Source organism: Vidua macroura, chromosome 2 (genome assembly GCF_024509145.1).
Source record: "Vidua macroura isolate BioBank_ID:100142 chromosome 2, ASM2450914v1, whole genome shotgun sequence".
In the NCBI taxonomy this organism is placed as follows: domain Eukaryota; kingdom Metazoa; phylum Chordata; class Aves; order Passeriformes; family Viduidae; genus Vidua; species Vidua macroura.
The window spans coordinates 60,620,247-60,648,147 of NC_071572.1; the positions used below are offsets into that span (position 1 = coordinate 60,620,247).

The 27,901-nt window shown below is 43.6% G+C and overlaps 1 protein-coding gene across 2 annotated transcripts; it reads right to left on the reverse strand.

The window, feature by feature from the left end:
- Positions 1-27,901, reverse strand: WNT11 (Wnt family member 11). 2 transcript variants are annotated; one of them, XM_053970287.1, is made up of 7 exons: positions 27,803-27,901; positions 23,859-24,079; positions 14,509-14,744; positions 13,822-13,935; positions 13,658-13,737; positions 11,900-12,192; positions 1-1,401 (listed from the first exon to the last, which is right to left on the reverse strand). In XM_053970287.1, the coding sequence occupies exons 2-7, from the start codon at positions 23,939-23,941 to the stop codon at positions 1,227-1,229; spliced, it is 981 nt and encodes a 326-aa protein (XP_053826262.1). In that variant the 5' UTR covers positions 23,942-24,079; positions 27,803-27,901; the 3' UTR covers positions 1-1,226. The 2 variants fall into 2 exon arrangements, with proteins under 2 accessions (XP_053826262.1, XP_053826261.1); XM_053970286.1 differs by having other exon boundaries at positions 13,658-13,935.

The following is a 27,901-nucleotide window of genomic DNA, read 5'->3' on the forward strand; positions in this document are numbered from 1 at the left end:
GTAACTTCAGCATTTATTCCATACTATTGTTAATGCTTGTTTATAATATAAGGATATATTTATGTAGGAAGTAAAGTAGATGAAAGCACAAGATATAAATATCATACAAAAGAAAAATACAAATGAAAGTATGTACAGCCACAGATAGTGGTTCTCTGCTGTGTCAGGGCAGAGCCACATGGAGAACTGACACATTCCCATTTCTTCCTGCTGTGAATAGCTGCTGACTTCCATAGCTGTACTCCCTACAGCCTGGACTGCTCCACTCTGCAGTTTCCAGAGGTTGGACCAATAGTTTTGTGGGGGAAGAAACTAGTGGCGTATTTCCCCAAGGACTTGATGGGTCAATGTGGAAGAATGTCAGTGACTAAGGCTATCACACCCAAAGGGCAAAGAGATAGAGAGCATGAGCTTGCCTTTTTCCTTTACTTTCCCACTAGATTTGGATTTCACTTAGTTATTTTATCCTAAAGGCTCCACTGCTGTCTTGTGGACCCCATAAAGTCCTTCTCAGCCTACCCTACTCTCACTGCCTCCAGGATTCCAGGGGATTTTTCTGGCTGAATTTTGTCCAGCCTGGACAAATCAAGGATATATTTTCCTTCAGCAATCAGTTCAAAGTTGCAGACATGTGTAAAACCAAGATTAAAATTAGCTGTTCATTTCAGAGGATTGACCTGAAATCTTTTCACTTTTTTATCACATAGAGTGGATGATTCCTTGCTGAAAATTAAGTCTTTGGCAACAAAGGCAGTTATTGCTGAAAAGTTGTAGCATTTTCCCTTGTGGGATGGTCCTAATGGAGACACTACCTGTGCTAGAAGGCATAGGTAGGTGTGAGCCTTAGTTACTGTCAAACAAATAGTGCCTTTTTTTCCCCCCAGGGAAAGTTTCTATATTTATTTCTCAGAATACTAAGGCATTTGATGGCTGGACATCATTGGCAACCATAGGAAATATTTTGGAAGAAGATACCATCCCAAATGAGGTTTTGTCTTCTCAGAGAGTATTTTATTGCTGGGGAGAAACATTTGTGGGTTTGTTGCTTTTTGAGAGGTTTTTTCTGTTCTTATTTCTACTGGTATGATTGTTGATTTTCCTCCTACCATCTCTCCTCAAGTCTGTGTCTTTACAAGATAAATGATGTCTAGTCAGGGTAATGTTTTCTCTGAATAGTGCTGGGGTGCCGCTGCTGTCTTAGCTCCCAGGTGTGCAGAGGAGAGTTTTCATTTGCACACATATCTCTCGACAGTCCTCTCGCACTTTTTACAGGTCACATAGCAGCACCAGTGATATTTGCAGTGGCAACGCTCCACCACTTTGTCCATGTAGGGGTTGTAGCCTCTACCACAGCACATCAAGTCGCAGCTGTCACTCCCATTGGAAGTCTTGTTGCATTGTCTGGAAAAAGGAAAATGCTGTGAGCAAGTGCACATTCCTGCTGGGTTTCCCAAACCACTGCTGTGTGGTGTTGCTGGGCCTGACAGCTCTGCAAGGCACTGGGTGAAGCCAGCACAGCAAACACCAAGCCAACAGCCCCCCATGCCTGCAAGAGTGGCAGGGGAAGCCCTGGGCTGCAATCACACAACCTGCTATGATACCCAAAATAACATAACTCTTCTGACTCTCAGTTTGGGCCTGGCAGCATCCAGGCTGCTTGTCTGCTGGGCCAGCCTGCTTCCACATGAGCAGACAAGTAAAGCTATTGGAATACTTCCACAAGAAGAACCAATCATTCCAAACAATTGGTGTTCCCAGGCAGGCTCCAAAACTGTCTGAAAGGAGCTGGAAGAAGATGACACCCTAAAGAAAAAACACTGGTATTTGTCCACCACTGCCTAATCTGAAAAGGGAGAAGGAGGAACCCTACAGCCAGATAGTATTTGAACAGGCTCCATGCCAAGGATTCCAGGCTGGGAAGAATCCTGAGCAGGTTGTTACAGTCACTATGCAGTGCTGATCCTATCAGGGAAATCATAATTGATACTGGCAGGCCTGGACTGTGCAGCTTTTTCTCTTTGATTTTCTCCCATCATGGCATGAGCAGCTGGGTGGTTGGCCCCAAAACACCCTGAGCCCTGACCCAGGAACAGGAAGTCTGGCAGGAGCACAGGAGTCACCAAGTATTACAGACTTTCATGGCTTGTTTTGCTTCTGCTTTTAATTAAAGACGGACTCAGTGGGATAAATCAGCTATTGTGTTGGGTTTCCTCATTTTGTCTGCTTGCCAGTGAATGGTTTGAGGTTTTCAGAAGCAACTCCTTAATTGAGGAATCTCTTTCATTGATCTGTTCATTACCATTTCACATCTGTCCTCAAAAATCATCTATCCCATTTCCTAAAATACTCCAGTATTCACTGGACATGAAAGTGTACCAGGCATTGAATTTTGAATGCAATGAACCATGTCCTAGAGACACCATTTCTCCAGACTGTAAAGACAACCGAGGATGTAAGTGTTCCTGTTTGGTCAGATGCTTGCGCTTTTTTGATGTGTACCCAACACCATGGGGCTGTGAACTTGATGGAGTTTTGAAACTACTGTAAGAAAGGTGGTTTATTGAGGGGATAATTGCTGACATATCTCCTAAATCTTTTTCTGTGTGGCTATTTTTTGTCTATTTTGGACAGAAACACTCTAAGGCTGCTTTGGGGCAGGAAGAGGAGAGCAGCGTAAGTTGGACCCTTGAGCTAAGCAACTGTTAATAGGTGAAAACGAATCCATGAGAATTATAGGAATTGCTCATGAGATAATGCTTTAGGAGAAGTTATGGGATTAGTGAAGTGTTGAGATTTTGTTCTTGCTCTTCTTTAAGTTTTTCTGCCTCCTGTTTGTTATTCTGATTCACATTCCTCTACAGGTTCAGTGTTTAAAGTCCCCCAAACCCACTCTCATTCAGGAGTGTGTGTAAATATTTAAAAACCTTTTAAAGCCTCTACCGAAGCTGAAGTGTGCAGCCACACTGAATGTGTTTGCCTAACGTTGAACCAAAGGCCTTGTTAGTGCCCTTGTGAACTGGGCCCCTCCACAAGAAATCTCCAAATGACTCCTCATAAATGTATTCATAAATGTGTTAAGTATTCAGAGCAAAGGTTCAAGTATAGGTGTGTTGACATTAGAAGAGGGAAGGGTATTTTTCAACCTTACTCAGCTTTGCTAGTGGATGGAAATGTTGTTTCCTAGAGGTTCACCTAGGAAGGATGGGGAATCTGCAGAAGCGTGGTAAGGGATGTGCAGTGCATCCATGTCACTTCATGCTGGGAGCTCACTAAAATGGCCAAGAAAAGGGGGGTCCACTCTGACTCCAGCTCACCACTGAGGACATTCACTCCCCAAACATACAAAGCACACAGCAGTGATATTTACCCCATTCAAATAGAAAGCAAAGCTTTTCTACCTGCTGTACTGGGACCTGGGATTCTCTCTTTCCCTCCATCCACTCCTGTGGTTTGGAAAAGAAAAAAGAAAAAAAAAAAAGAAAAAAAAAAAAAAAAAAAGAAAAAAAAAAAAAAGTGAATCTAGTAGAAGATATGCCTTCCCATATACCTTCCCCATTGCCCAAAGTCTGAAACAAAGAAAGGAAAAAAGAAAAATCTTATTAAATAAATCCTCAAATTTCCCTCAGTTTAGTATCAGGACAAAGGGACATTCAGAATGAGTGGGTTGAATAGCCAAAACAAAGTTTTGACCCCATCATAAACCTATATGGGCTTTTAGAAAAATTTCCTGACAATGCCACTAAGTAGAGATTTTGTTTTCTGTTTTAAAGCATAGGCCTGGATATGAGTTAGATTCATTTTTCATTAAACAAGATGAAGCAAGTAGTTTCTCAGCCAGTGAGGGAAGACAAAGAACTCCAAAGACCAGAGTTTACCGACAGAAGCGGCCCTGAACATCAGTTTTCAGAGCCTGCGGCTGTGATCTCACTAGGCTCCCCACTGATGGGTTAAATTCAATCTCATTTGTTTTGGGCCTGGTCCAGCACAATTCCAGCAACTCAGAGAAATGCCCTCCTCCTGAGCCTTGGAGAGAAAACATGAAGTCAGGTGATTGCATTGTAGCACAACACTGTAACCCCTAGAAGCACTTGGAAGACTTTTGAGAAATTATGCTTCAGCTGTAATCCCAGCCACAGTTCTGGCTCAAGAACAGGCTTTTACATTGTCACAGTGCTTATTTCTTCTTCAAGAAGGGAGAAGGTCAGCAGCATTGGCTAGACAAATCCCACTCAATATGCCTGTCCAAAATGTCCCCTTTCCAGCCCTCATTTGCAGAAGCACTGCAATACACCATACAGCCTCATCATGGGGGTGGCTCCCCAGCAGAGGTGAAGGAGAACACTCTAGAACTTCTAAGAGTCTTCCCCCAGATGGAGAGGAAGGATTTTAATTTTAAAAGGGGGAGATCACAGAATTATTTTGGTTGGAAAAGACCTCTAAGATTGATGAAATCCAACTTAGCAATGTAACACAACTTCATTGTGAATCCCTATTTACTCTGTCCCATCAGCAGATAGAAGGATACAAATTTTTTTTTGGTTGCACAGCTGGCACCTGGGATCCAAATTGAGGCCAACTCTTTACTGTCACCTATGATTATGACATATAATGACAGGGATGAGATACCCACTGGAACTTCACTCCATCAGTCCTATTGATAAGAACTTTTTAGTGAGGATATTAAAAAAGTCATTCTGGAGCACAGCAACTGCCTTTCTGTCCCAGTGCATTTCCCAGTGGATGAGGAAGATGCTGTTACAGGAGTAAAACATAAACCTAAGCACTTTCTGTAGTCCTTTTTCTCATGCACTGCCAGCACCTGAGCTGTTGCATGATGATAGAAGGGATGTTCCTTCCTTGACATCTCATCCTCTTGGCTGTCTGGTTCCCTCAGCCCTTTCTGACCACAGGGAAACCACCTGCCTTCATGAACTCCAGCAGTCCCAAATCCCAGAACACAGTACTGCTGTGTAATGTTTTTTTTCTCTCTTTTAAATCAAATTCCTATTTATTTCTTTGGTGCCCTTTGCTCTAGCAATGTCAATTAATAAAGCAGTATATAAAAAAAAGAAAGAGAAAAATAATTCAAATCCCTCAGGAGATATATAACACAATGGACATTCCTAAAAATACATCAAGGTCACAGCTTCATGTAAGATTTTGAGGGCAGTATCTTATCTACTTTTAAATTGCATTGTCATCCACAAGGAATGACTGGAGACTGGCACTAAACAACTGTACAAGAAAGAATTATCAGCATATGTCAGTGAGGAGATGTTAAGAGAGATCCTGGCATTAGCCTGTATTTTCATTAATGAGAAGTTGAGAGTGAGCTTAAAAATTTGGGGATAATGCTAGGGAAGAAGGAGTTGAAGATATTTTGTGACAGTGGATTAAAGTGCAAAGTAAGCAACACACTTTGAGAAAGATCCAGCTAAAAGTGGAATGTTCCCAGGCCAGCCAGAGGAGCAGTTCAAACAGTAGAAAACAGTGAAGGAATTGATTTAGAGAAGTATGTTAAAAGAGGTGTCTTCCCCTCTATAAAAGATTATTGCTACAAGGGGAGAGAAAAAATGTTCTTTATATGTCAAGGAAAGAGGACAAGAAATTATTAGTTTTATTTTAGATTACGTTTTATTTAAATTTTGATTAAGAAAAGCCTAACACTGAGGATAGTAAAACCCTGGATCAGGTTGTTTAGGGAAACTGCTTTTAAGACCAGAGTAGAGAAATGTCTTCAGTAACAGCCTAGGTGGTGTCAGTTCAGTCTTCCTCCTGGAAAGATCAAGGTCCATGGAAAATCATTCCCAGACCCAGTTTTCTCTAACTCAAATGCCATTTGGTTGCAGAGGGACTAAGAGAGAGTTTAAGAGAGCTAGATTCATTATCCATTGCAATTTTACTGTGTGAAATTATTCTTTTTACAAATAAATTTATTATTCACAAACCTGTTCAGGAAACTTTATGATCAAATCCAGGTCTCTCAAAGTAGAAAGAATTCAATCTTCCCCACACATTAACTACAATAACAAAAAAATGCATAGCTGGCCAGCTGAAATGGGTGCCAGCTGCAAGCATGTTGCCCTGAGAAAGAAGGAATAACACCTAAATAAGGTGGGAGAAACAGAAAGCAAATGTTTTTCTAGCTTTCATAAAATCTTAGAATAGTTTGGGTTGGAAAGAACCTTAAAGGCCACCTAGTCCACCTGAACCCCTGCTATGTACAAGGGCATCTTTAGCTAGAGCAGGTTTCCTCCAGTTCTTCTGGGACACTCACAAAAGCATTATTTGCTATTTCTTATTCAGAATTTGTTAGATCTCATTTAAAAAAATGGTAGTGTATCTGATAACTGTTCCAAAACTGACTATCATTGAACATATTATAACTCACTCAAAGCTCATCTTATCCTGTGCCCTCATTAACAGAAACTAAAAGAAGCTGTAACAAAAAACAAACATCAAATGCTGTTGTCTACCCATAACTACTACTCTTCCCCAGCTACATATTTTAATAATTTTTTTGGCAGAGTGCTTCTGCCAAAAAATTTCATTGCCTACATAAACAAAGACTCACAGAGTGGTTTGGGTTGGAAGGGAACTTTGGAGATCATAGCATCATAGTCTAGAATCATTAAATTCAGGAAAAGCCTCCAAGACCATAAAGTCCAACCCTGGGCTCAATACCACCAAGTCCACTAAACCATACCACAAAGTGCCATGTTCATTCATTTTTTAAACACTTCCAGGACTGGTGACTTCCCTGGGAAGCCTGTTTCAAGGCTGAATGAATCCATCACTGAAGAAAATCTTTCTAATCTCCCTCAGCACAACTTGAAGCCATTTCCTTTGCTGGTTTCCTGGGAGAAGAGACCAACCACAGCCTGATTACAATCTCCTTTCAGGGATTTGTAGAGTGTGATAATGTCTCCCCTGAGCCTCCGCTTCTCCAGACTCAACAATGCCAGTACTCTCAGTCACTCCTTGTATGACTTATATTCCAGACCCCTCAAACAGCCATTCTCTGGACACACTCCAGCACCTCAATGTCTGCCTTGGAGTAAGGGCAGCAACACTAACATAGTACTCAAGGTGCAGCCTCACCAGTGCTTGGTACAGGGGAACAATGTAGTCCAAGATCAGCCTGTTCCAATCCCCATGCCATGAGTAGGGACACTTTCCACTGGTTGTCCCAAGCCCCATCCAGTATGGCCTGGAACATGTCCAGAGATAGGGTAGCCACAACTTCTCTAAACAACCGGTTCCAATGAACAGCCTCACAGGGAAGAATTTCTTCCCAATAACCCATCTAACCCTGTTCTCTACCAGTGGGAAGACATTCCCTCTTGTCCTGTCACTCCAGGCACTTGTCCCAAGTCCCTCTCCAGTTCCCTTGGAGCCCCTTTAGACACTGGAAGCAGCCTTAAGGTCTCCCCAGAGTCTTCTCTTCCACAGGCTGAACAACCCCCATACACAATACAAAGGATATTTCTGGGGCAGCAGGAAAAAAAGTGATATCAAGGGCTGCCACTGAACGCTGAAAACTGAGCAGCAGATGCATGCTCAGCCAACTTCATCTATGTTCATATCCAAGAAAGCATACCAGTCTAAGACATTTCTGACTAATATTTTATATTGGAGTAAAGAAAGAATATGTGAGCAAGGAGCAGCCACCAGAGAGTGGCCACTCACTCCTTGCCACAGTGAGTCAACTGAGGAGTGGTGACTGATCAACCCAGCTAAGCTGCAGTTTGTTGCAGCCTGATTACTGCAGCCTAAGAGAGCTCCTTCCCACATTTGGCTTGATTCCAAGACTGCTCTGGGAAAGATCAGTAATAAACAGCTCTGTTATCTCTGCAAGGTTTCAGGGGCTGGATATTTTTGCATGCATGGCAGAATTTCCTTTCCTTGGATTCATTAAGGAGACTTAAATAGCCTTTGAAACTTGATACATCGCACCTGCTTATAAAGAAGATTCATATTTTTGCTTCTTTTCTCAAAAAAGAGATCTCAATTTTATAATCTGACATTATTTCTCATTTACTCAAACATGGCAGTGATTTTTTCAGGCAGGAGCAACTGAACTACTTCATTAAAAGATGAAAAAGTGCTTTTTTTCCAAGAAATCTCTGAGAAGGGGAATATTTACATTTCTTTCCCAGTAGTTGATTTGTTGTATTGAAAGTTTTACTTGCAGCTTAACAGATCAGCTTCTTTAGACTTTTCTCCAGACCATTTTTAATTAGTTATGAAAGTGTGATGGTGGTATATAAGCAGAGTTTGGCTGGAGTCAGTGTGGCAGTAAGCCTTGTTTGCAGGAGACTTGGATACTGATTGCAAAAATCAGCTCCTTAATCAGCTTTTCAGCACTTCAAAGAGGCGTCAAACCTCAGGTTTGAGTTTAGTTACATGACTTTGAAATCTGGACATACCCTGAGCACTTGGAGGCATGCAGATTTCCAAACCATTTCTAAATTTCAACAAGCTAAGAATGTCCAAAGTGTCTTAAAAAATGTTTCAGGCTTGTTCTGAAGAAGGCTTTGAAATCCTTTCAGGAAAGGGCTCTAAAAGGCTTTTGAGTAATCGGGAGCTCATTTTCTGAGTTGATTTTCATATGGTTCATCTACAATGTAATTCCTTTTCCTGCCTGAAAAGCACACAATAAGTCTACATAATATGATCCTTCACATTAGAGGGATCACCAATTAGAATATCCTTTCCACCCACCTGGCAGTGTAGAATTGTTTCCTACAGCATACAGAGAACCCTAACACATCCAAGGAGTTGCAACTTAACCATCAGCTTCCATCCTGTTTCCAGCATGCTATGAGCAAGAACCAGACCTTGGGGAGAGAGAGGAGGAAAAAGACTTTCCCTGGATATGCTACAAAACTGCTCATTTTTTATCACAAAAAATGCATCAATATGAATATTGAAATCAAGGAACAGGGAAAGGGGGTGTTAGTGGCATATTCCCCCCTCCAAATCCATTTGGAGGCAGAAAGCAAGGCTGGAAAATACTGAAGATGCCCAGATCAAAGTCTCCTGAGCTCTGGACATAGGGGACTGTACTATACAGCCCAGGCATGGACTGACCTCTGCACCCAGAAAGGGGCCAGAAAGGATATGGGAAGGTGGTTGAAAAGAGAGTATTCCAAATAAGAGACCACAGCAGAAAATAAAACAAAACAAACAAACAAACAAACAAAACAAAACAAAACAAAACAAAAAAAAAAAACAAAAAAACAAAACCCTTTTCACTTCATTGGCATGACATGACTGGCCTTAAACTGGCCTTAAAAACTAGACAACTTGGAAACAGTGGGATCTACCTCCAGAAAATTTTGATGTGCATAAAGATAAAATGTTCAAATGCCTCCAGGACATGACTCATTAAATAAAAACATGTTTGAACTATTGCCATGTGAGCATTTTTACATCATTCTGAAGCATGAACCACATTTTGCCATGCCCTCTCTCTAACAGCATTCCTTTTGTGCTCCTTCTACCTTATCCCTGTAATTAGACATTATCTCTTCAGCCCTGTGGCAGGCTGGAACAGAGACACCACATTTAAAATGCATTTAGGCACCCTCTTCATGAAAGAAAAATTGCAAAGAGAAAAAAGCATCCATGGGAGGAAGAGACTAGGGAAGATCTCCCTTTCCCTGCTCCTCCCAGGAAGCATGGACCAATCTTCAAACACGCTGTGTGTAGTTTACATTTATTTCCTCTAGTAATTTAGTTCAGGAAAGGAGTTGCTCTGGCTTGTATAACACATGCCAATTTTGAAATACCAGGCATCTTCTCAAGAGGCTGCAGATGGACTGTAATGAAAACAAACCCAGTTACACATGACCTTAAAACTTGGCCTGAGTGATACCTGAAGCTCAACATGGGACTATCTCACCCTCCTCCCCTCCCATGGCCATCACCATCTTGCACATCTGAGAATGAGGAGTATTTTTTGACAAGTTCCTTTTGAAAGTCATCCCCTCCCGCCTTAATATCTTGGTCTTCTAAATCCTCACTCAATCTCACTTCCTGTGGACCCTTGGCTGGCAGGTTCACAATCATGGCTGTCATCCATCTCAGGATAAACGGATGCCTGCAATACACATTCTCCTTTCCTCAGAAGGAAAAAAAATCATTCAGGACCCTGACATATTTTTCATCCCTAGATGGGATAAAAAGTTGAAATCTGCTGTAAAATAAGGTTAGATGAAGAATTCACACCTCCATGTCCCCTGAAAGGATTTCAGCTCAAGGAAAATGTTTTACTTGGCAAATCTGTAATGAATTCAACTTTGTTTTGACACAACCTGTTCATTTAATGCAATTCCTATAAAACTAATTTCCAAATAATCTTCACCTTTTTTTTTTCTTGCAAAACAGAAAGGCACAACAAAGAGGTCATTTTCAAGGCACAAATATGTCAAAATCCATACAAATCCACAAAATCTTCACTTCCACTAAGATGACATTTTCTTTCAGAAACCTGTTTCAATACATGCTTTTTCCTAGCTATTCTTAGTGACTTACAAACATCTTCACTTGATAAAAAATGCTCCACTGCTGAATTGGTGATAAAGGCCAGCCTGGTATTCCCACCACAGAGCTGTCAGATACATGCCGTTGTAGAGCAATCCAGACATTGAGGTCAGAGGATACAGGACTGTCATAAAACATCAGGGGACAAAAAAGACAGTCTTGTCTCACTCAGCTGTCTTGTCTACTGATCCAGTTACATGCTGATGCAGAATCACAGAATCATTTAGGCTGTAAAAGCCCTCTAAAATATCAAGTCCACAGCACTGCCAAGCCCACCACTAACCCTTATCCTCAGCTGCGACATTCCCACATGCATATATAGTTTATCTTGTCTGCATCTGGGTCATTTCATTTCAGCAAAATCTTCTCTCCATTGAACCATAATGGTCCGAATACAAGTATATCCACCACATTAAAAGGAAGGCATCCCAAAATAGGCCAGGCACATACTCCTTGCCACTTGCCTGAGCATCCACCATGAAATAACAGAAAGAGCAAAGAAGAATTATGACAACTATCTAAAGAAACGTAAACCAGCCAGAGACATTGAAATCCAGCCATTGCAGCCACCTAAAAAAAATTAGGAAAATTCTGGAAACATACACTTTTTTGGCTGTTGATGGTTCAGCTCTAGAGAGATCAGATGGGTCTGCCCACCTAGAGATGCTCAGATTGTTGGAATATTGAATTAGTTTGTCTTGGAGGAAATTAAACAGGTGGTGGGAAGAGAAAGGCATGTCTGTTGCTTGTGAAAGGGGACAGTATGCTGCCCAGTGGAAGTTGGGCTTGACCATAATGACCTTAAATCCCCAATATTAATGCAATAAAGAAATTCCTCTGCAGAGTCACAAGCAATACAAACACACCTGGACCTTTAATATGCAGTAGAAGAAAAAAATTAAATATCATCTTTGGAGTTTTGGGGTGTTTTTTTTTTTTTTAAGGCAATCTAGGAATGCTGGTTCTAACTGGATTAACATTTGCCTGCTTAGGGGAGCCTTAGAGTAACAACTCTTCTAATCAGCAGTGACTGCAAGAAATTACTGAGACTCAACACAGTATAAAGCAGCTGCTTGGTCCTTACAAGTTCCCATGGAGGTAAGCTGCCCAGGGATTTTTGAAATGTATCTTGTGCCTGATTGTGTAATGGAAAATGTGTCAGCAAGCCCTGCCTTGGCCACAGCCATCATTAAAGGGTTAAGAACTGGTAAACCATATTGTATGTTAGAGATGTGCTTTACCTGCATGTACATGTCACCTCCTTGATTGCCCCTTATTCATACATGTTCCTCTCTTGCCCTTTCCTCTTTGGGGTCAGAGTACAGTGAGTACCCACTGCAGAAGTCCTCACCTGTCCTGGGTCCCATGTGACCCCACTTTTTCATTCTTCATGCAGAAATCAGGTGAGCTCTGCAGGTAAATCAGCTCTGTCTCTTTAACTGGCCTGATATCAATGTCCTTCGGCACAAGGTATTTGCGTGTGCCCATGGGCCGGTGAACAACCTTGGTGGCAGATAAATATTTGGTTTTGAGGTCCAATGCAATATCTCGCAATTCTTGAAGGCCTTTCCAACAGGTCTTGATAGAGCATGACCCAGAAACTCCATGGCACTTACATTTTATTTCAAGAGAGGCTTTCAAGACCTGCAAAAAGGAATGCAGAAGTTAGGAAATGCCCTTCTCTTACAGCCAAACATCCCACAAGCTTGCTAATGAAGGTACTTCCTTATCAGGAACTGCTATAGAAAAGTATTGCTGTTCTCATTTCTGCACAGGCAGTCTAGAGTAGCTACTTTGAAAGCGAATGAGATCCTACAGCTCTTCGGTGATCACTATCAGTCCAGGATTACTTTCACAAGGGCTCATTTGTGGCCAGAAGACAGAAGAGTATTTTGAATTTTGATTAGATATCTATATTGGGCTGCATTTCCACCCTCTAAATTCCTAAGGAGATGAATATCAAAACATTCCATAAATAGATAATTAACATCAATATCAACCTCCAGCAGCTTTGGGTTTTGGTAAGAGAGATGTCGTGGCTTTGTTGAATTCAGTGCACTCTCCCCCTGCCTTTCTGCTAGTCATGGGGCCAAAATAGCCTTTTACTTTGATTCTGTACTATTCTCATTTCAGTGGGACATGGCAGGATGCTGCCAGGAAGGGCTGAATACACCAGCCATGGCAACGCAATATCCCAAACAAAAATTTGCCCTTTGCAATTGAAACAAAAAAATCAAGACACTAAAAAAATAAAATAAAATTTAAGAAAAACCTCAAACCCCAAGCAAACAAACCAAATAGCGTGGGAATAATATTTAAAAAAAAGAGCCAGAGAGGGAAACTTCAGCATGGTTGTGCTATGCAAAGGTGGACTCAGCCTGTAGCTACACAGCAAGCTCCCAATGAGCTCAGCATGCTCCAAGTTTGTCTGCACAGGCAGCCCTGGAAAGACCAAGCTGTGCAGTAGGAGCAGTCTATGGAACCACTGGAGCCTCAGATATGAGTGCAGGGGTCAGTTTTATAGCCCCCCCATCCATTTCTTCAGTTGTATGGAGGGCTGCTATAGGGATTTGCACATCAGTGCATATCAGGCATTGCACATGGAAAATATCCCACCACTGGATGCAAGCTGTGGCAAGCAGCTTGTGCCAGACATGAGAATAATCACTAGCATAGCAATTTAAAAATGAAAAAAATCCTCCCTCCTGCCTGCAGGGATGGCTGGAGGCAGCTGATGCTGGATGCATCTGGCAGATGATAATCCTCCATATTTACACAGCACTTCGCCCCCACAATGCCCTTGGCAGAGCACGATGGGACCCAACCCCACCACACCTCCTGGGGTAGGCAGAGCCAGAGCAAGCATTGACTGTGCAACAGGTAGCAATGAGACATCCCACCCACAGTTAAACAGGGCTCATAATAGCATTTGGGACACCCTGAGTCATAGGATGAGTTATACAGCTACAATTTTCAGCAGGCTAAAGAACTTCAGAGCAATCTTTGAGAAACCTGCTCCTTTCACTAGTTGATAGAGACACTGAACCTCATCAAGTGACCAACACTACAGATGATTGTACAAGTACAATAACTCTTGTGAATTTGTTACCTGTCTCCCTACTTCACTGTTGTGCAGATGCATCAGTTTATTGGCTTGTGATCCTGATTTTTTCATCTTCATGGGAGCATCTGAAAATTTGGACCCCATGATAAGACCATAGTTGAGGTTGTCTGCACATCCTCCCCATCGATACCCAGGTCCAGGTGTCTCACCTGGGATGGGACCACAGGAACAGCCAGGGAGGTCCCCGGTGGTGCAGGCTCTGGCAATGGTGTGGCTGATGGCAGCAGCAGAGAGGGCATATACAAATGCTGACTCCCTTGTGCCTGAAAGAGACAAGAACACCATCTCAGCCTCCTGGGCCAGATAAACATTCTCCAAAAAGAGACTCACACAGTCTGTGTCCCACAAAGTTGCCAACACACCAACTCACTGCAGCTGAGATGTCCCATGGCACCACTAGTTTGGAGCACATCTAAGTGAACTCTTCAACATAAGAAAAAATCCAAGCAGGGCAAGGAGTCACATGGATTCAGGCATCTTGTTCATTGTGGTGTGATTTGCTCTTGGAGCATGTGGTTAAGCCCTCCCGTGGACTCTCCTGCCTCCTTTTGCTACTGTGCTCATCCCATGACTCCCAGTGGGATAAGCAGACCAGAATGGTGGTCTGCTTTGTAAGAGTTGTGGTAGACAAGGTCTTGGATCCAAGAGCTTCTGGGCATGACTGGCACCGTAATGATGAATGTGGTCTCAGAGAACAGGACAATTAGGCTTTGTCGTCCCTCCATGGCCTCCCAGGAGCAAGACCCTTCCTGTCTCCAGCACACACACACACACACACACACACAGAGGCTGACTCTACTGACTCCAGTCCCAACTGAGCCAGCAGTGCTGCTTACCTCTCTCTAAGTCCAGCAGGTAGTTAGGAGCCAAATCTATTGAAGAGCAGTTCCACCGCATGTCTGAAAAAGTTTTACGGCAGGTCTTTATCACTTCCCGCGCTGCCTGAATAATGGTCTGCATTAACTCCAGGTTGCTGCGGCACAGCTGCACCTGAGAAACCACCAGGCCTTCAAGCTGCTTGCAGTGCTGGGTTTGATTCAGGGCCAAAGCCAAAGAAGTCTTGGACAGAGCTCTGAGGAAACAAGCACATGCAAAAAAGCATTAAAACACAGTCTAGTCACCAATGCTCACCTGACTTAATTAAAGCTTCCTGTAAACAGGTGCTTAGATAAAGCTGGTGAGAAAGATGAGCAACTATGAAGAGTGATTTATCTCATATAAAGTAGGTGTTTAAGGTAGGTGGGAAGAACCACCCTTTCACAGTGTGCAATTCTCTCCCTTATTGAGGGGAGTCTGCACAAAGCTCCAGGGGTATGTGTCAAGTCAACTGCATGTGTAAATCCTATGGGGAAGGTTTTTTGCTGAAGAATGAAGAGCACAGACCTCCCAACAGAGTGAAAAATGACCCAGCAGTTCCATGATAAACGAAATCTGGATTCTCCAAGACTGTGGTATTTGGGGAAAAAAAGCAACGTTGGTGTTATCAGTATTTTGTATTCAGCATCTGTCTCACACACTCTCAAAGGATTATGCTAAATGTCATGTAATTAATTATGGAGAAAATCCCTGCAAGGCCTAGGGAAAAATCATCAAATTTGCAAAACATATGCTTTCACTTAGAGTTAATGCCAAGGTCCTCTACTGATTCAATCATTGTTGCAGATAGATAAGTCTGTTTCTCTAGTTTCCAAAAACCATAGTGCAAAACCTGAGTGGGAGTATGTGCAGAGAGAGTACCACAGTCAAAATCTGAAAAGGGATCCATGAATACCAGCATATATGTTACCATGGAAGAAAAGAACATCCCACAGTGGTGGTTCTTCTACTGTCCAATTGCCAACTTTTCCAGGTTGAAAAAAGAACAAATGCTGACATGCATCTTACATGCCATACTCTTCTTCCCTGAGCACCCACAGCTATCAGCAGAAGCCTAGTGTGTAACTCTATTTGTATCTTTTTGGCTATCTTAGGGTAGTCATAAAAGTTATGCATTCCCATAAAACAACTTTCTAGCAGGCTGGATCAATAATCTGACGGCATCTGATCCTGGCAACACAACTGTAACATATATTTCCTTCTGTCCTTATTAAATGTATTGGCTTTCAGATTCATCCCAAGCCATCTCAGTTAGTTTGGCTTATTAGCAAACACATTTTGGGGTGCATTTCATTTATTACTGTAACATCCACATTCTTCAGAAGTTAAATGAGATGGAAACAGAGCTAAAATTGAGCCCTAACAAAATCTGGAGGTATTAAATCCTTGCTGGGGATGAATAGGCCTGCACTGACAAATTCACAGGTGACTGGGAGTTTGGCATTTCTGGCACTAGATAAACAGCGGCAAACTTGGAAGGGAAACCACCGCTCTGCCAGCCATATAAATATATACTTCATACTCGTATTTAAATGTTCCATTAAACATACTGCAAGCAGAAGTCATCACTAATGAATTTCAAGAGAAAGGAAAAAGTGGTGGACTTGGCAGTGTTAAGTTACTGGTTGGACTCAATGATCATAGAGGTCTTTTCCAACCTAAATGATTCTATGATTTAATCATCAGAAATTCTGCCCTGGAGTTCACCTCGTTCCCAAACATACTGGTGTTCATACAATGTTCCTTGTTTGGAGAGGGGCCCCTCCAGAAGGCAACCCATCCTGCCATCCACCTGAGCTAGTGGAGAAAAAACTTGTTGGTGATATACTGGGTATTCAGGTATCTCGGAGAGATCATGACCTTAAAGATAGAGACATGAGTCTCTGAATAGTATGACTGTCACCTGACTGCAAACCTCTACAGTGTGGACCTCACAATAGTCCTTCAGGATCCTTTAGCTCATGGAAAGCAGAAAGCCACATCTAGGAAGTAGTTAGCCCTTTGTGCTTTTTAGATCTATAGTATGATACCATCATGACTTAGAAGTGCTCATTTTCTGCTCCATATAGGAAACTCAGATACCGAGAAGGGACACAGGCATCTGAATGGTATAAACACAGAGCTTGAATGAGATATGAGCACTTGACACCAGGAATCTGTGAAAATTTATCCCAGAAGCCTATCAGCAACTCCCAGGAATGAGCTGAAACACAGATCAGGCAAGAAGCCAAAGCAGCTCATCAGTAATAGAGTATAAATGATAAAAACTCCAGCACGGCATGTCCCAGCAGGAAGGGAAGCAAGCAAGGTGTGGCAGGAGCAGTGAGGGAATTTCACACCCTGAGCTTCAGGCAAATGAGGAACATTCCAAGTCTCTGAGAGAGGCTGTACTATAAGGCAGCAGCTCAGTTTTCTAATAAGACGTGTTGAGCAGCACTTGAGAGGCCTTGGAATGTTTTGGCTGGCCCTCCAGAAGGATGCATATATCTCCTAGGTCCTACACTACATTTTCTGATCCTTCATAGAGGTCTTCAGCCTCTTTAAAGCACCTGGAAGGCTACATTGAGGTATCCCTATCTCACTGTTACAGACAAATCATGAATAACATGAATAACCATCTACAGGTAGGGATGAAAGCAGAATTCAGACTGAAACTCATCCTCTGTGAAAAAACAGGATGTGATGCAATGAGACTGTATTATTACAGATGGCTTGAAGTGATCACCATTATAGAAGCAGTTTTATAGTGCAACAAGAAAACACTTTACTTCATGGAAGAGGGAAAATACCTTCTGATTGGTGAGAACTCAGTAAATGGCAGCAATGGCTGTTTGTCATAGAATGAGCTGAGCTCCAGGAAGCCTACCAAGAATAAAACTGCAAGATGCAGGAAGGTGTTTTTTTAGCATCTCCCAGGCCTAAACTTCATGTCTTTGCTTATGAGAACCTCTAATTGGAAACATCTCCAAGCATTGGGAGGAAAAATTAAAAGGTAATGGAGATGGAAAAGAAAACTCAGTTACTGTAGTCACTTGCTGAGACTGAAACTTGCATTTATAAATCAGAGATCAGGAATGTGAGAGGCCTATTAGGTCATCTATTCCATCCCCTGACAACCTAGGTTTGCCCAGTCTCTGTCTACATTTAGGAATATTTTCTCCACTCCATGTCACTCTAAACTCTCCCTGTGGAAATGCACCACCCCTCTCTGCTTTCTAAATTCTCTCAGCATCAGGGGATGGACACCCACTGCCTGCAACGCCATTATTGGGAAAACAAAATATCTATTTGTGGAAAGAAAAACATCCCAGGGGAGAGGCTGGTCCATGGCAGGATTTGGTGGTGGGTCTCTGGCCTGTCTTCACACAGTCTCCACTGATCACCAGCACTGGGAGGGAAACTGGAGCAAATGGGACATTGCCAGCCTAAAAATCCAGCCCTCAAGGGCATAATTAGAAGAAAACCCTTCATTACTCAACCTGGGAAAAAAATGCCTGACAAACATCTTTCTGTGGATTCACACCTTTCATCTGAAAAGGGGATTTTACCTGCTTTCCCCCTAGAAATGCTGGTTTTCAGTTTCATCCTGATAACATTCTCACTTAATTCTCCTGCCCCATCCTTCCTTCTCCAGACAACCAAGGGGTGTTTTTTTTACGGTTTTTAAAAATATACATATCTGATACATCCCTTTAAATAAACAGGGTCTAAACCAAACATCTCCTAATCTATATATAACACAGCAGGTCCTTCAATTGAAGTTCTGGATACTGACAGAAAACCATGAACATAATTACAGAGGAAATATGCATAGATGGATCATGACATTTGTTTACTCTTTTATTATCTCAGACAGTTATTAAATTCATTTGAAAACATTAATGCTCTGCAGTGTTAGGTCCTTTGAGAGGTATGGGCCCATTCCTGCATGTTTGGGCCCCATGAGAGGACTATTCATAGAAAGTGCAGGTTAGGAAGAAGCACCTTCAGATGTCAGCAGATATCAGTGAAAGTCATATATTGTTTGGTTTACAAGGCACCCTGTGAATAGGACACTGCTCCTGGTCAAGTCAAAGGGAGAAAAACTCCTTCAATTGAGCAGCAAAGCATTGGTGTCTTTTAAAACACCCTTGAAGGGTGGAAGAATCTTCTCCCTGAAGGCATCTCTGCACCCTCCCTTGTGTGACATGATCTGCAAAAGTCTCACAAAGGGACTGCTGGTGAAACCATGAACTTCTACTCCAAATTACCAGCTTTGCTTTCTGAAAAGGCATTTTTTTAATATCTATTCCTAAACTCCTTAATCTTGCAGGGATGTGGGTGACACAAAAAGATTTAGACAAAATTACATGGCTGTGGAGAGTGAAGTATGTGGTAAACGTTAATAAAGAGAGGAAGAGATTGAGGGTTCTTTTTGTATTTGATCTCATTGAAGGTTTTTAATCTGCAGATTAAAAACTCATTTTCTCAGGTTTTCATCTGGAAAAGGCTTGCAGGGGTGTTTCAATACCATTGTCTAAGCTTCTGGTAGTCAAAGGCAGCCCATGCCCCTGCCACCCTGCCCTGCATTAGTTCCAGCCTGGGGACCACAGTCCTGGGAAAGACACCATATCCCCTGGTAAATGTTTCCCCTGGTTCTGTAAGTGCTTTTTAAACAGAGAAGTAGGATTCATATGAAAAAAAAAAAAAAAAAAAAAAAAAAAAAAAAAAAAAAAGAGAGAGAAAAAAGAAAATAAATAGAAAGAAGAGGGAGAGAAGTGGGGTGGGGGGGGGAAACCAACTCTGAACTAAAAGCTTAAAATAAGAGCTGTTTTCAGATATGGTGCCAAATTCAGTGCTGGCAGTAGTAGGCACAAGGCTGTTGACTTCATGCCCAAGCTTGAATGAAGTCAATGCCAGCAGTGAGCTGGCTCACTGAGTGCCGAGGAAGGCCATGGATCCTTGTCAACTTTTCCTGAACTGCCTATGGAGCAAAAAGCAAACTTCAAAGACATGGTATTCCCCTTTCTTCACCCCCAGCCTACTCCCCTCCTGCCATCCCCATCCTGCAGTTCTTTCACAGCAGCTCATCTAGCAGTCTCTTGCCAGGCAGGCAGTCTCCTCACAGGCACCCGTGTCTCCATGTCCCAGCTCCCTCCCACTACTCATTGAAGGGGAGAAGCAGGAGCTGCCAGGAAGCACAAAATCTTTCCATTTTCTCCCCTGCTTTTTGCTGGCTGCAGAAGGGCTGCTCAGGGTTGGTCGGCTGGGGGACATCTTATGTTCACCAAAATGTGTGGTTAAGCTACCTGTCGCTTCTGAAGGGCTGCAATTTAACCATAGGAATTGTGCAGCAATTACTGGGAATGGAGCTCAGCTGGGGATTGCTCCAAAGCACATGACATATAATTGGGTCACCACAATGGGGACAGGCAGAGACTTCCTGAAGTGACCAAGCTCCACCTAAAAATGATGGTATTCCTAATGCCATCCTGGCATTTTTTTTGCCAGGCAATTCCTAATTGCCATCCTGAGCATTTTCTACAAGCTGTGAAAAAAAACCCAACCAAAAAACCCAACAAACCAAACAAATAAAACAAAGAAAAAAAACCAAAAAAAAATCCTAAAAAACAAACAAACAAACAAACAAAACCCCAACCCCCCCCCCCCCAAAAAAAAAAAAAACCCAAAACAAAAACCAAACCAAACAAACCCCAAAAAAACGAGCCCAAATCACTTGCTGTGTTTGGCTTATTTACAACCACATTGAAGGAGACATTCAGTACAGAGGGACAGAGGAGATGCCAATCCCTGTGGAGGCAGAAGTGCCTCAGAAGCTACTCTGTGCCTGGACATCCCAACATATGCACACCTTTGGGGCATGCACATCTGGCTGCAGTTCCCACTAATGCTCATCTGTTTTTCAGTTCTACCCAAATAAGTTGCTCCAGCACCTGCTTGGTCAAACCCAAACTCTCCTGGGAAAGCTAAATGGATTGCAAAAGCAGATGGGGAAGGTGATAGAATTACTAGATGCATTGGCCCTAAGACATGTCTCATGGAAACCAATGGCTGCCTCACCTTCCCAGCCACTGTGACAAAACAACACTGATCACCACAAAATTATGTAACCTCCCCACATACCTGCTTTGCTGTAAGGATGGGAAAGTGTTTGCAAAAATAAGATGCAAGGTCTCATATACATTGATGAGAAAGGCTGTATCTCCACAACAATCCTAATCCAGCAAAGATCTGGAACCATACTCTGGAGCCATACTCTGGCTTTACACCTGAGTAGCTCTCTGGAGCTTAGATGAAAGACCACAATATATGAAATTTCTCCAGCAAGAGAAATGTATACAAGAGCAAGAGCATGTGTACAAGATGCTTACTGTCCACACACCATGATGGATGTTTGGTGGGGCCCAGCATCAACTTCCAGCAGATGGGGATTTGGACCACAGAACTCATAAAAATAAGCCAAGCAAAATAAAATAAATAATTTCTTTTTTTACCTTCTCCCTGCTTTTAATAATTTTCAGGGCATATTTGTGTTACTGAGAAGTCCTAAATGGCTGAATATTGTGTTTTTCTTCCTCCCCTCCCCCTGCAATTACAGCACACACTGAATCAAATTAAATTTTCTATCACCTTTCATATCAGTCACTCCCTCATCTCCAGGCTGGTGAAACCCACCTCCTTATCTCTCCCTTCCCCTCCCAAATCCTCTTTGAATCTCACCTCTGGCAGCATGTGTACAAAAATAATGCAGCAGGCAGACCGGTGAGAAAATCCCACAACTGAAAACATCACATAGCACTTTCCTCCTTCTTCATCTCCTTCTTATTCCCCACCTCTCTGTTCATGAGCAGAGAAGGAAGGAGCAGATTTCAATTGTACAGCACCCAGAATATGAGTTCAGAGCTGGGATATGCAGGTTTGAGGTATTACTCAGTATTTGGTACTCTGTTTGCCAAGAACTTCCCCATGCAGTTTCTAAGGACAGTCCCTGAGCCCCAAGAAAAAAGAGTGATGGGGAGCGGGGAAAATTAGCCTGTGTTTCCACAGGAAAATAAGGGTGGGTAAATGAGGAGAAAGAGCAAATGAAAAAAAAAAAAAACCAACATAATTTTGTGAATTTCCAGATGCCATCATCCCAGTTGCAAAGTGCTGTGGACAGAGAGTGCAGGTCTCTGCCAGGTTTTAAACAGGTGTGAGGGGAGCTCAGTGCTGCATCTACATGCCATTCATGCTTCAAATACCACTTTAATCCTAATTTTCATCTTTCCCACTCACTTTTTGATAGGGGGGATATGTCTACTGGGAAGTAGAGGAGCAGCAACTGTGATGTCTTGCTTCCAACTGCTTCTCCCCCCACTCATCCCCGAAAGCAACCCTTGCAGCTTAACCACTTAACAGCCAGAAGGCTGCTTTTGACAGCAAAGCTATTAGGGACCTTTCCCTGCCTCCCAGCATTTTTCATGTCTGTGGCTTGTCACCATACTATTAGGTTCCTTCTGGAGCTCATCTCACCCTTGCCCTTTGAAGGAACCCGAGCTCTTCACTCATGATTAAGCGTCTTGCCTAAGTGGGACACCAATGCCAAGCATATGGACAAGTCCCTCCAGTCAGTTATGGCTCTACACATAAAAGCCCTGCTGGACCAGGGTGCCACAAAACAGCTTTATTTCTGTGCTGCATAGAAATAAATGTTGCAAAGGACATGAACATGTTGCTAAATGTCCTTCAGAAAGGAGATGCCTGCCTTTCCTGGTGCTGGATATAGGCAGAGCTGAGACCCTAAATACTGGAGGAAGTTGGCAGAAACAAACAGCTGGGTTATGTAATTGAGCTCTTGCTGACTACTACAAGGTGTAAAGCCAAGGCAGTGAAGAGCAAACCAGATCCTTACTCTCCTCTACTTCCAAGATGGTCCTTAGAGTATGGAGACAGCAGATGAAAGATTATGGAATGGTTTGGGTTGGAAGGAACCTTAAAAATCATCTAGTTCCTATCTTCCTGCCATAGGCAAGCATGCCACCTTGAAAGATGCCCTAAAGCAGGTGACTATTCCTCCCACCTGACCAAGTGCATTTAAACACCATATGGAGAGATTCACTATGCTTCTCTTTATGGATATAAAAGACAGATGTGTGACCTCTGGCAGCTCCCTGCAGTACACAGCATTGCCAGAGGCTATCACTTACATTTCTGTTGGATATCTCTGTTTGGAGAAGACGAATCACCATCTGGAAGATCCTCTCTTCCCTGACTGCATGATGGGGAGTAAAAACACTGGCTCCAATGGGATACCTTAATTTGCAGATATCCAAATTTAAGCCTTTATAAAAGCTGGCATGAGTAGAGCTTCAAATGACAATGATCGGAACAGCAGAATGGCAATTAGACATAGCATGAATTCTGTAGCAGAAGGAGCAGCAAAACAGGAACCTCTTGTCCAAGTTTCACCACCTATCCCAAAGATCCTTGCTTCAATGCACTACAGGATCTTCTTGGCATTGTATATTATTGCGCCTTTTTTTCTACCAAAGATGCTTGTTTGAGGCAAACCCATATTCCTGTATTTATTTTGTGCCCAGTTCCAAACCCAAGTAGAAAAGACAGATCACTTATCAAGGTTGTGAAACCAGATTTGCTTTGGAGTGGCCTGTTTGTTTATTTTGCAGCAAGCAACTAACTGATGGCTTGTTTAAGCAAAGAAATGAGATGGTGATGTTTTCACTTTGCAGTACATTGCCTCCAAGGAAACTCAATCCTGATTAGACCATAGTCTTTGGTATTTCTTCACCTTCCTCCCCCCTCCTCACCTCATTTTAAACACCCTTCACAAAATCCAAAGGTTAAAAGGTCCACAAAAAAACCATGTTATCTGTCAAGCATCCTTTGTGGTTGGAGATGGGCAGCATTATCTCAGCTGCCATCCCCACTGCTCTCAGTTCCTACTCAGCACAACCAGTGGTCCTGGTGGGAGAGTTTCCCAGCATAGCAGGAGCTAATGACAGAAGCTTCATGAGCTACTTAATGAATGCTCATGTGAGCATTCAAGTGTGTGCTTTTCCCTTGGTATCAATGAGGAGAAAAAAAACCCAAATAAGCCTAAATCATGCATATTTTAGAAAGAAGATGGAGACATTGTTAGCATAAGCCCATAGTACACACACTTGACATCAATCAATGCCTGGAGAATTGCAGTGCTTGCTGCTCTTTAAACAGTTTACAGCATGCCTCAAGCAGCAGTTGTACAAACAGGTAAGAGACCAGCAATTCCTACAGAAACATTAAAAATGCAGAGATAGAGCCAGATACTTACATCCATTTTATCCCATAGCAAAGCCCTGTCTGCAGAATCAACAACAGAAAACCAGCTAAGAAAAATTGCAGACTTGGCTTCATTTTCTCCACTTTCGCCTGCTAGCCAAAGGAAATCAGCTTCTTCAAATAAATTTTTCAAAAAAAAAGTGGTTTTCTTAATATTTTGTGCAATGTATTTTCCTTCAGTTTGGGTATTGCTTGTTCTTGGAGATGAACAACCTGAAAGGAGAAAGAGCCCAAGCTACGGTTAACTCTGAAGTTTAGCAAGCCGCTGAGAGAGAGAAATTGATTATCCAAATTGCAAGGGAGTGGCTTATGAATCATGAAACGGTTTGGTTTATCCCTTCTCAGTCCCCTCCCCTGCCAAGCCTTGATACAACCTTTCGAGTCAACAGACAGAGAAACCATATGGGTTGAATTACAGAGTTATGGTCTGATTGTGTGTTTCCATTTAACCCTGCACATGGCAAGACTTCATTTGCTGCTTCACTTTAGTGTTGTTTTTTTCTTCCCCTCTCCAAAAAGTTTGTGCAACTGCTTAGGAGGAAGAAAAAAAGATAGATCTTTTAGATTAGCTCAAATCTTCAGCTATTCATCTCTCCCTTTCCTCTCTCCATATTTCTTTTTTCTCTCTCTTTTTCTGCAGAGAAGACAAATAATAAAAACTGCATTTCCCTACTTAATGCAGGTGCCCTCACCCTGCAGATGTTTCTCTCCGATCTGTTACAATAAATGTGTTTTGCTCTTTACCTTTTTTTTTTTTTTCTTTTCTTCTCACCTCATTAACTCTCCCTCTCACTTCTTCCAAGTCCTTGGCACCTGGAGCTCACGGAAAAGGCTGAAACTTTGTAAACATAAAATCCCATTTTTGTCTCCAGGAAGCAGCAACAAAAAAGCTCTCAAGGATACCCCCACACCCCTTTTCTTTTTGTGTTTTTGTTTGTTTGTTTGTTTGTTTGGGTTTTTTGTTTGGGTTTTTTTTTTTTTTTCCTTCTTCAGGCCAAACAGATAAACAAACCAGATGCAGGACTTTAATCCTTAGAGGGGTCCTCTCTGTCTCCAGGGCACGGCTTGCTTATTTTAGCAGCAGTACTAATAGCAGTAAATGGGTTTCCCTTCAGTTATTCACTTCAGACACTGCTCCGGGCTGTTTTTGGTGGTTGTTGCAGTGGTTTCCCATCCCATGAGAAAGACAACAGTAAAATAAACAGGAAAACCTGCCCACCACATTGCATCTCTGGAGTCTCACAACCCATTGCATAGCACACTGGCATACCCAAACTATAACTGTGCATTCCCCCATAACACCCCCTCAAAGACGTTTGGGAAGAGACTGGGAATGGTTGGAGCAGTCAGCTTCACTTTGGGAAACCTCTTACCCTGGAAAAAGGGCATCCTACCTGATCCCCAGATCTGGATTTGCCCAGCTGCAGCTTTCTGCCTAAATATTCCCATTTGGGGACCAATCGGGTTGGGGGGAATGAATATTTCTGAGTGTTTTCTCTGCCATCTGCAGCATATTTTTTCTATTCAGGATGCTTTTTGGCTATCCCAACCCCAGTGCCTGGCATAAAGGGTTACTAGAGAAGTGCTATTATTACAAAGGATTTTAATAACCTCTAGGGGTGAGTTCCTGGCTCCCTTGAAGTCCAAGACAAAACTGACTGCCTACAAGGGAGGCAGGATTTCATTGCCATGGATTGTTTTTCTTTAATGCCCACTTGGATTTGGGTTTGATGCATCCCTTGAAGGCAGTGCTCTCATGAGCATCCAGGCACACATGCTTCTTGTTTCAGAGTATTTCTATATCTTTTAATCTTTGGAAGCCCTTTTCTTCCCGCTGCTCTACAAGCACACTGGAAACCTTCAACCTTTAATCCTGCCCATGCCTTTCAGTTTCTATTTAGATATTTCAGACCCCTTATCTCACTCCTGTGAACTGCTGGACAACATAAGAGTCGAGTGTAAAATGTCTCAGAGGGTCTAAAACGTTTTCACTAAACCTGACTAGCCAACACCATTCTCTACTCTCCCCCCCTCCCTTGAAGAAGTCACAGTTTGGGGTTTTTTCAGCCCCTGGATTGGAAGAGAAATTATCTAATTCCTCCATACCTACCCAAAGAACTGCAAGTTTTGCATGCAATTGCGCCCCTTTTATTTGGAGAGGTAATAATGCCTTTTTCCACTCAGTCCAACACAGATTACATTTGCAAGAGCAATTTGCAAGGAGACCGTGGGACACACTTTGTAGCAGATGTGATGTTTACAGCTCTGGCGAGCTCTGGGTCAGTGATCAAACCAACAGCAAGTGGCCTGTGGACTCCTAAAAACAGGAGCTGCTTTTAACTCAGAGCTCTCTTTTCTCTTCACCTCAAGGCTGTTTGCAGCCAGCCGCACTCTGGTACACAGAAAACACTCCCACCAGACACTTCCAAGACTCTGGACTTAGGGATGGGAGCAGGCAATTTTAACTGTACATTAAAGTGTGAGTATTCAGCTCACATTTTTCCAGTTTTCCCATCCAGGAAATAAAGACATCCACCTGACTCTCCTGCCAGCCTTCAACTCTCTCCAAGAGCACAGTAGCCTGGTTTAGGGGTAGTGCATCCCCAGATGACCTGCAGTGAGGAGTGGGAGCAGAGAAAAGGAATAGAGGGTGGTGGAGCTCTGCCGGGTCTCACTACTCCCTTGCTGCCTTCTGGAGCTTCCTTCTCCCCTGCAGCCCCTGGGTGTCCCCACTAACCTGCAGCCTCCCGGACTACTCTCTCCTCTGCAGCTCCTTGCATTGCCCTGCACATTTGCAGCTCCATGCCCCCCCTCTGCCATCAGCCCCTGGGTCTCCAGACTCCCTTCCAACTCGGGTGTCTCCTCTCCCCTGCAGCTCATCGGGCACGGGTCTCTCCACCCACTGGGTCTCCTTCCCCCCTGGGTCCTCCCGTCACTCCTGCACTCACACTTCCCCTTGCCGGGTGCCAGGTCTTTTAATTCAGCCGCCGAATCTCCTCCCTCCCGGTTTCCCCCGGGTATCCCCTCTCCCTTGCAGTCTCCCAGCCTCCCCTCTCCCTTGCATTCCCTCTGTTCTCCCTTCCTCATGCATCCTCCCGGGTCTCCCTTTTCCTTGCAGTCCTCCGGGTCTCCCTTCTCTCTTGCAGTCTCCAAGCCGCCTCTCTCCCTGGCATCTCCTCGGTCTGCTTTGCAGACTTCTAAGAATTCTCTCTCCGTCGAACACCCCAGGGTTTTCCTACTCCCATGCATCCTCTGGGATGCATCCCCACTCCTTGGAATTCTGTCCACGCCTCGCAAACCCCTGTTCTTGGCCAGCCCCGCACCTTCGGCGTTTCGAGGGGCTCCACTGAGCCGCTGTCCCCCTCCCACCTCTCCCGACAGTGGCTCGCACACCCCTACGGTCCCCACTTACTTCCGCCCGGGCCAGGCTGCGCGGGGACTGGGGCCGCTCTGGAGGGGCGGCCCCCGCTGCCGCCTTATAAGCGGCCCCCTCTGCTTTCATATGCGGAGTGATGTCAGCTACGATTAGCATAACAAAAGGCTCCGCGCCCCGCGAATGCCCTCGCGGGCAGGCCCGGGGCCCCGCGGGGCTCCGTGCATCCCCCTCCCCGCACACCATCCCAGCACAGCCCCTCGGGAGCGGGGCCGGGCGAGGGGGGAGGGGGCTTGGCTGTGGCCCCCTGGGATGGCGGGGACCCAGAGGGACTCAATGGTGTTATTCTAATGAGCGGTTAATGATTAACAATGATTAGCAAGAAAAACAGCGAGTTCGTGTTTTCACCGAGCGTTCCTGGAGGTGCTCCGCGCTCGGAACTGAGCGACCGCTGCCCCGGGAAAGGACAAGGATACTTGTCGCGCTCCGTCAGGGAGATTTGGTTCTCCTGCGAGGGTAAGGAACCACCGCCCGGGGTAGTCCCTGCTCATGTCGTACCTCACCTGTCAGCCTGCTGTTAGCCTGCAGGTTTCCCAACCTCTTCTCAGATCTGTCTATAATCGGTGGAAAGCGCAGATGTTGAAGTCTGGTTTTTGCTTTCA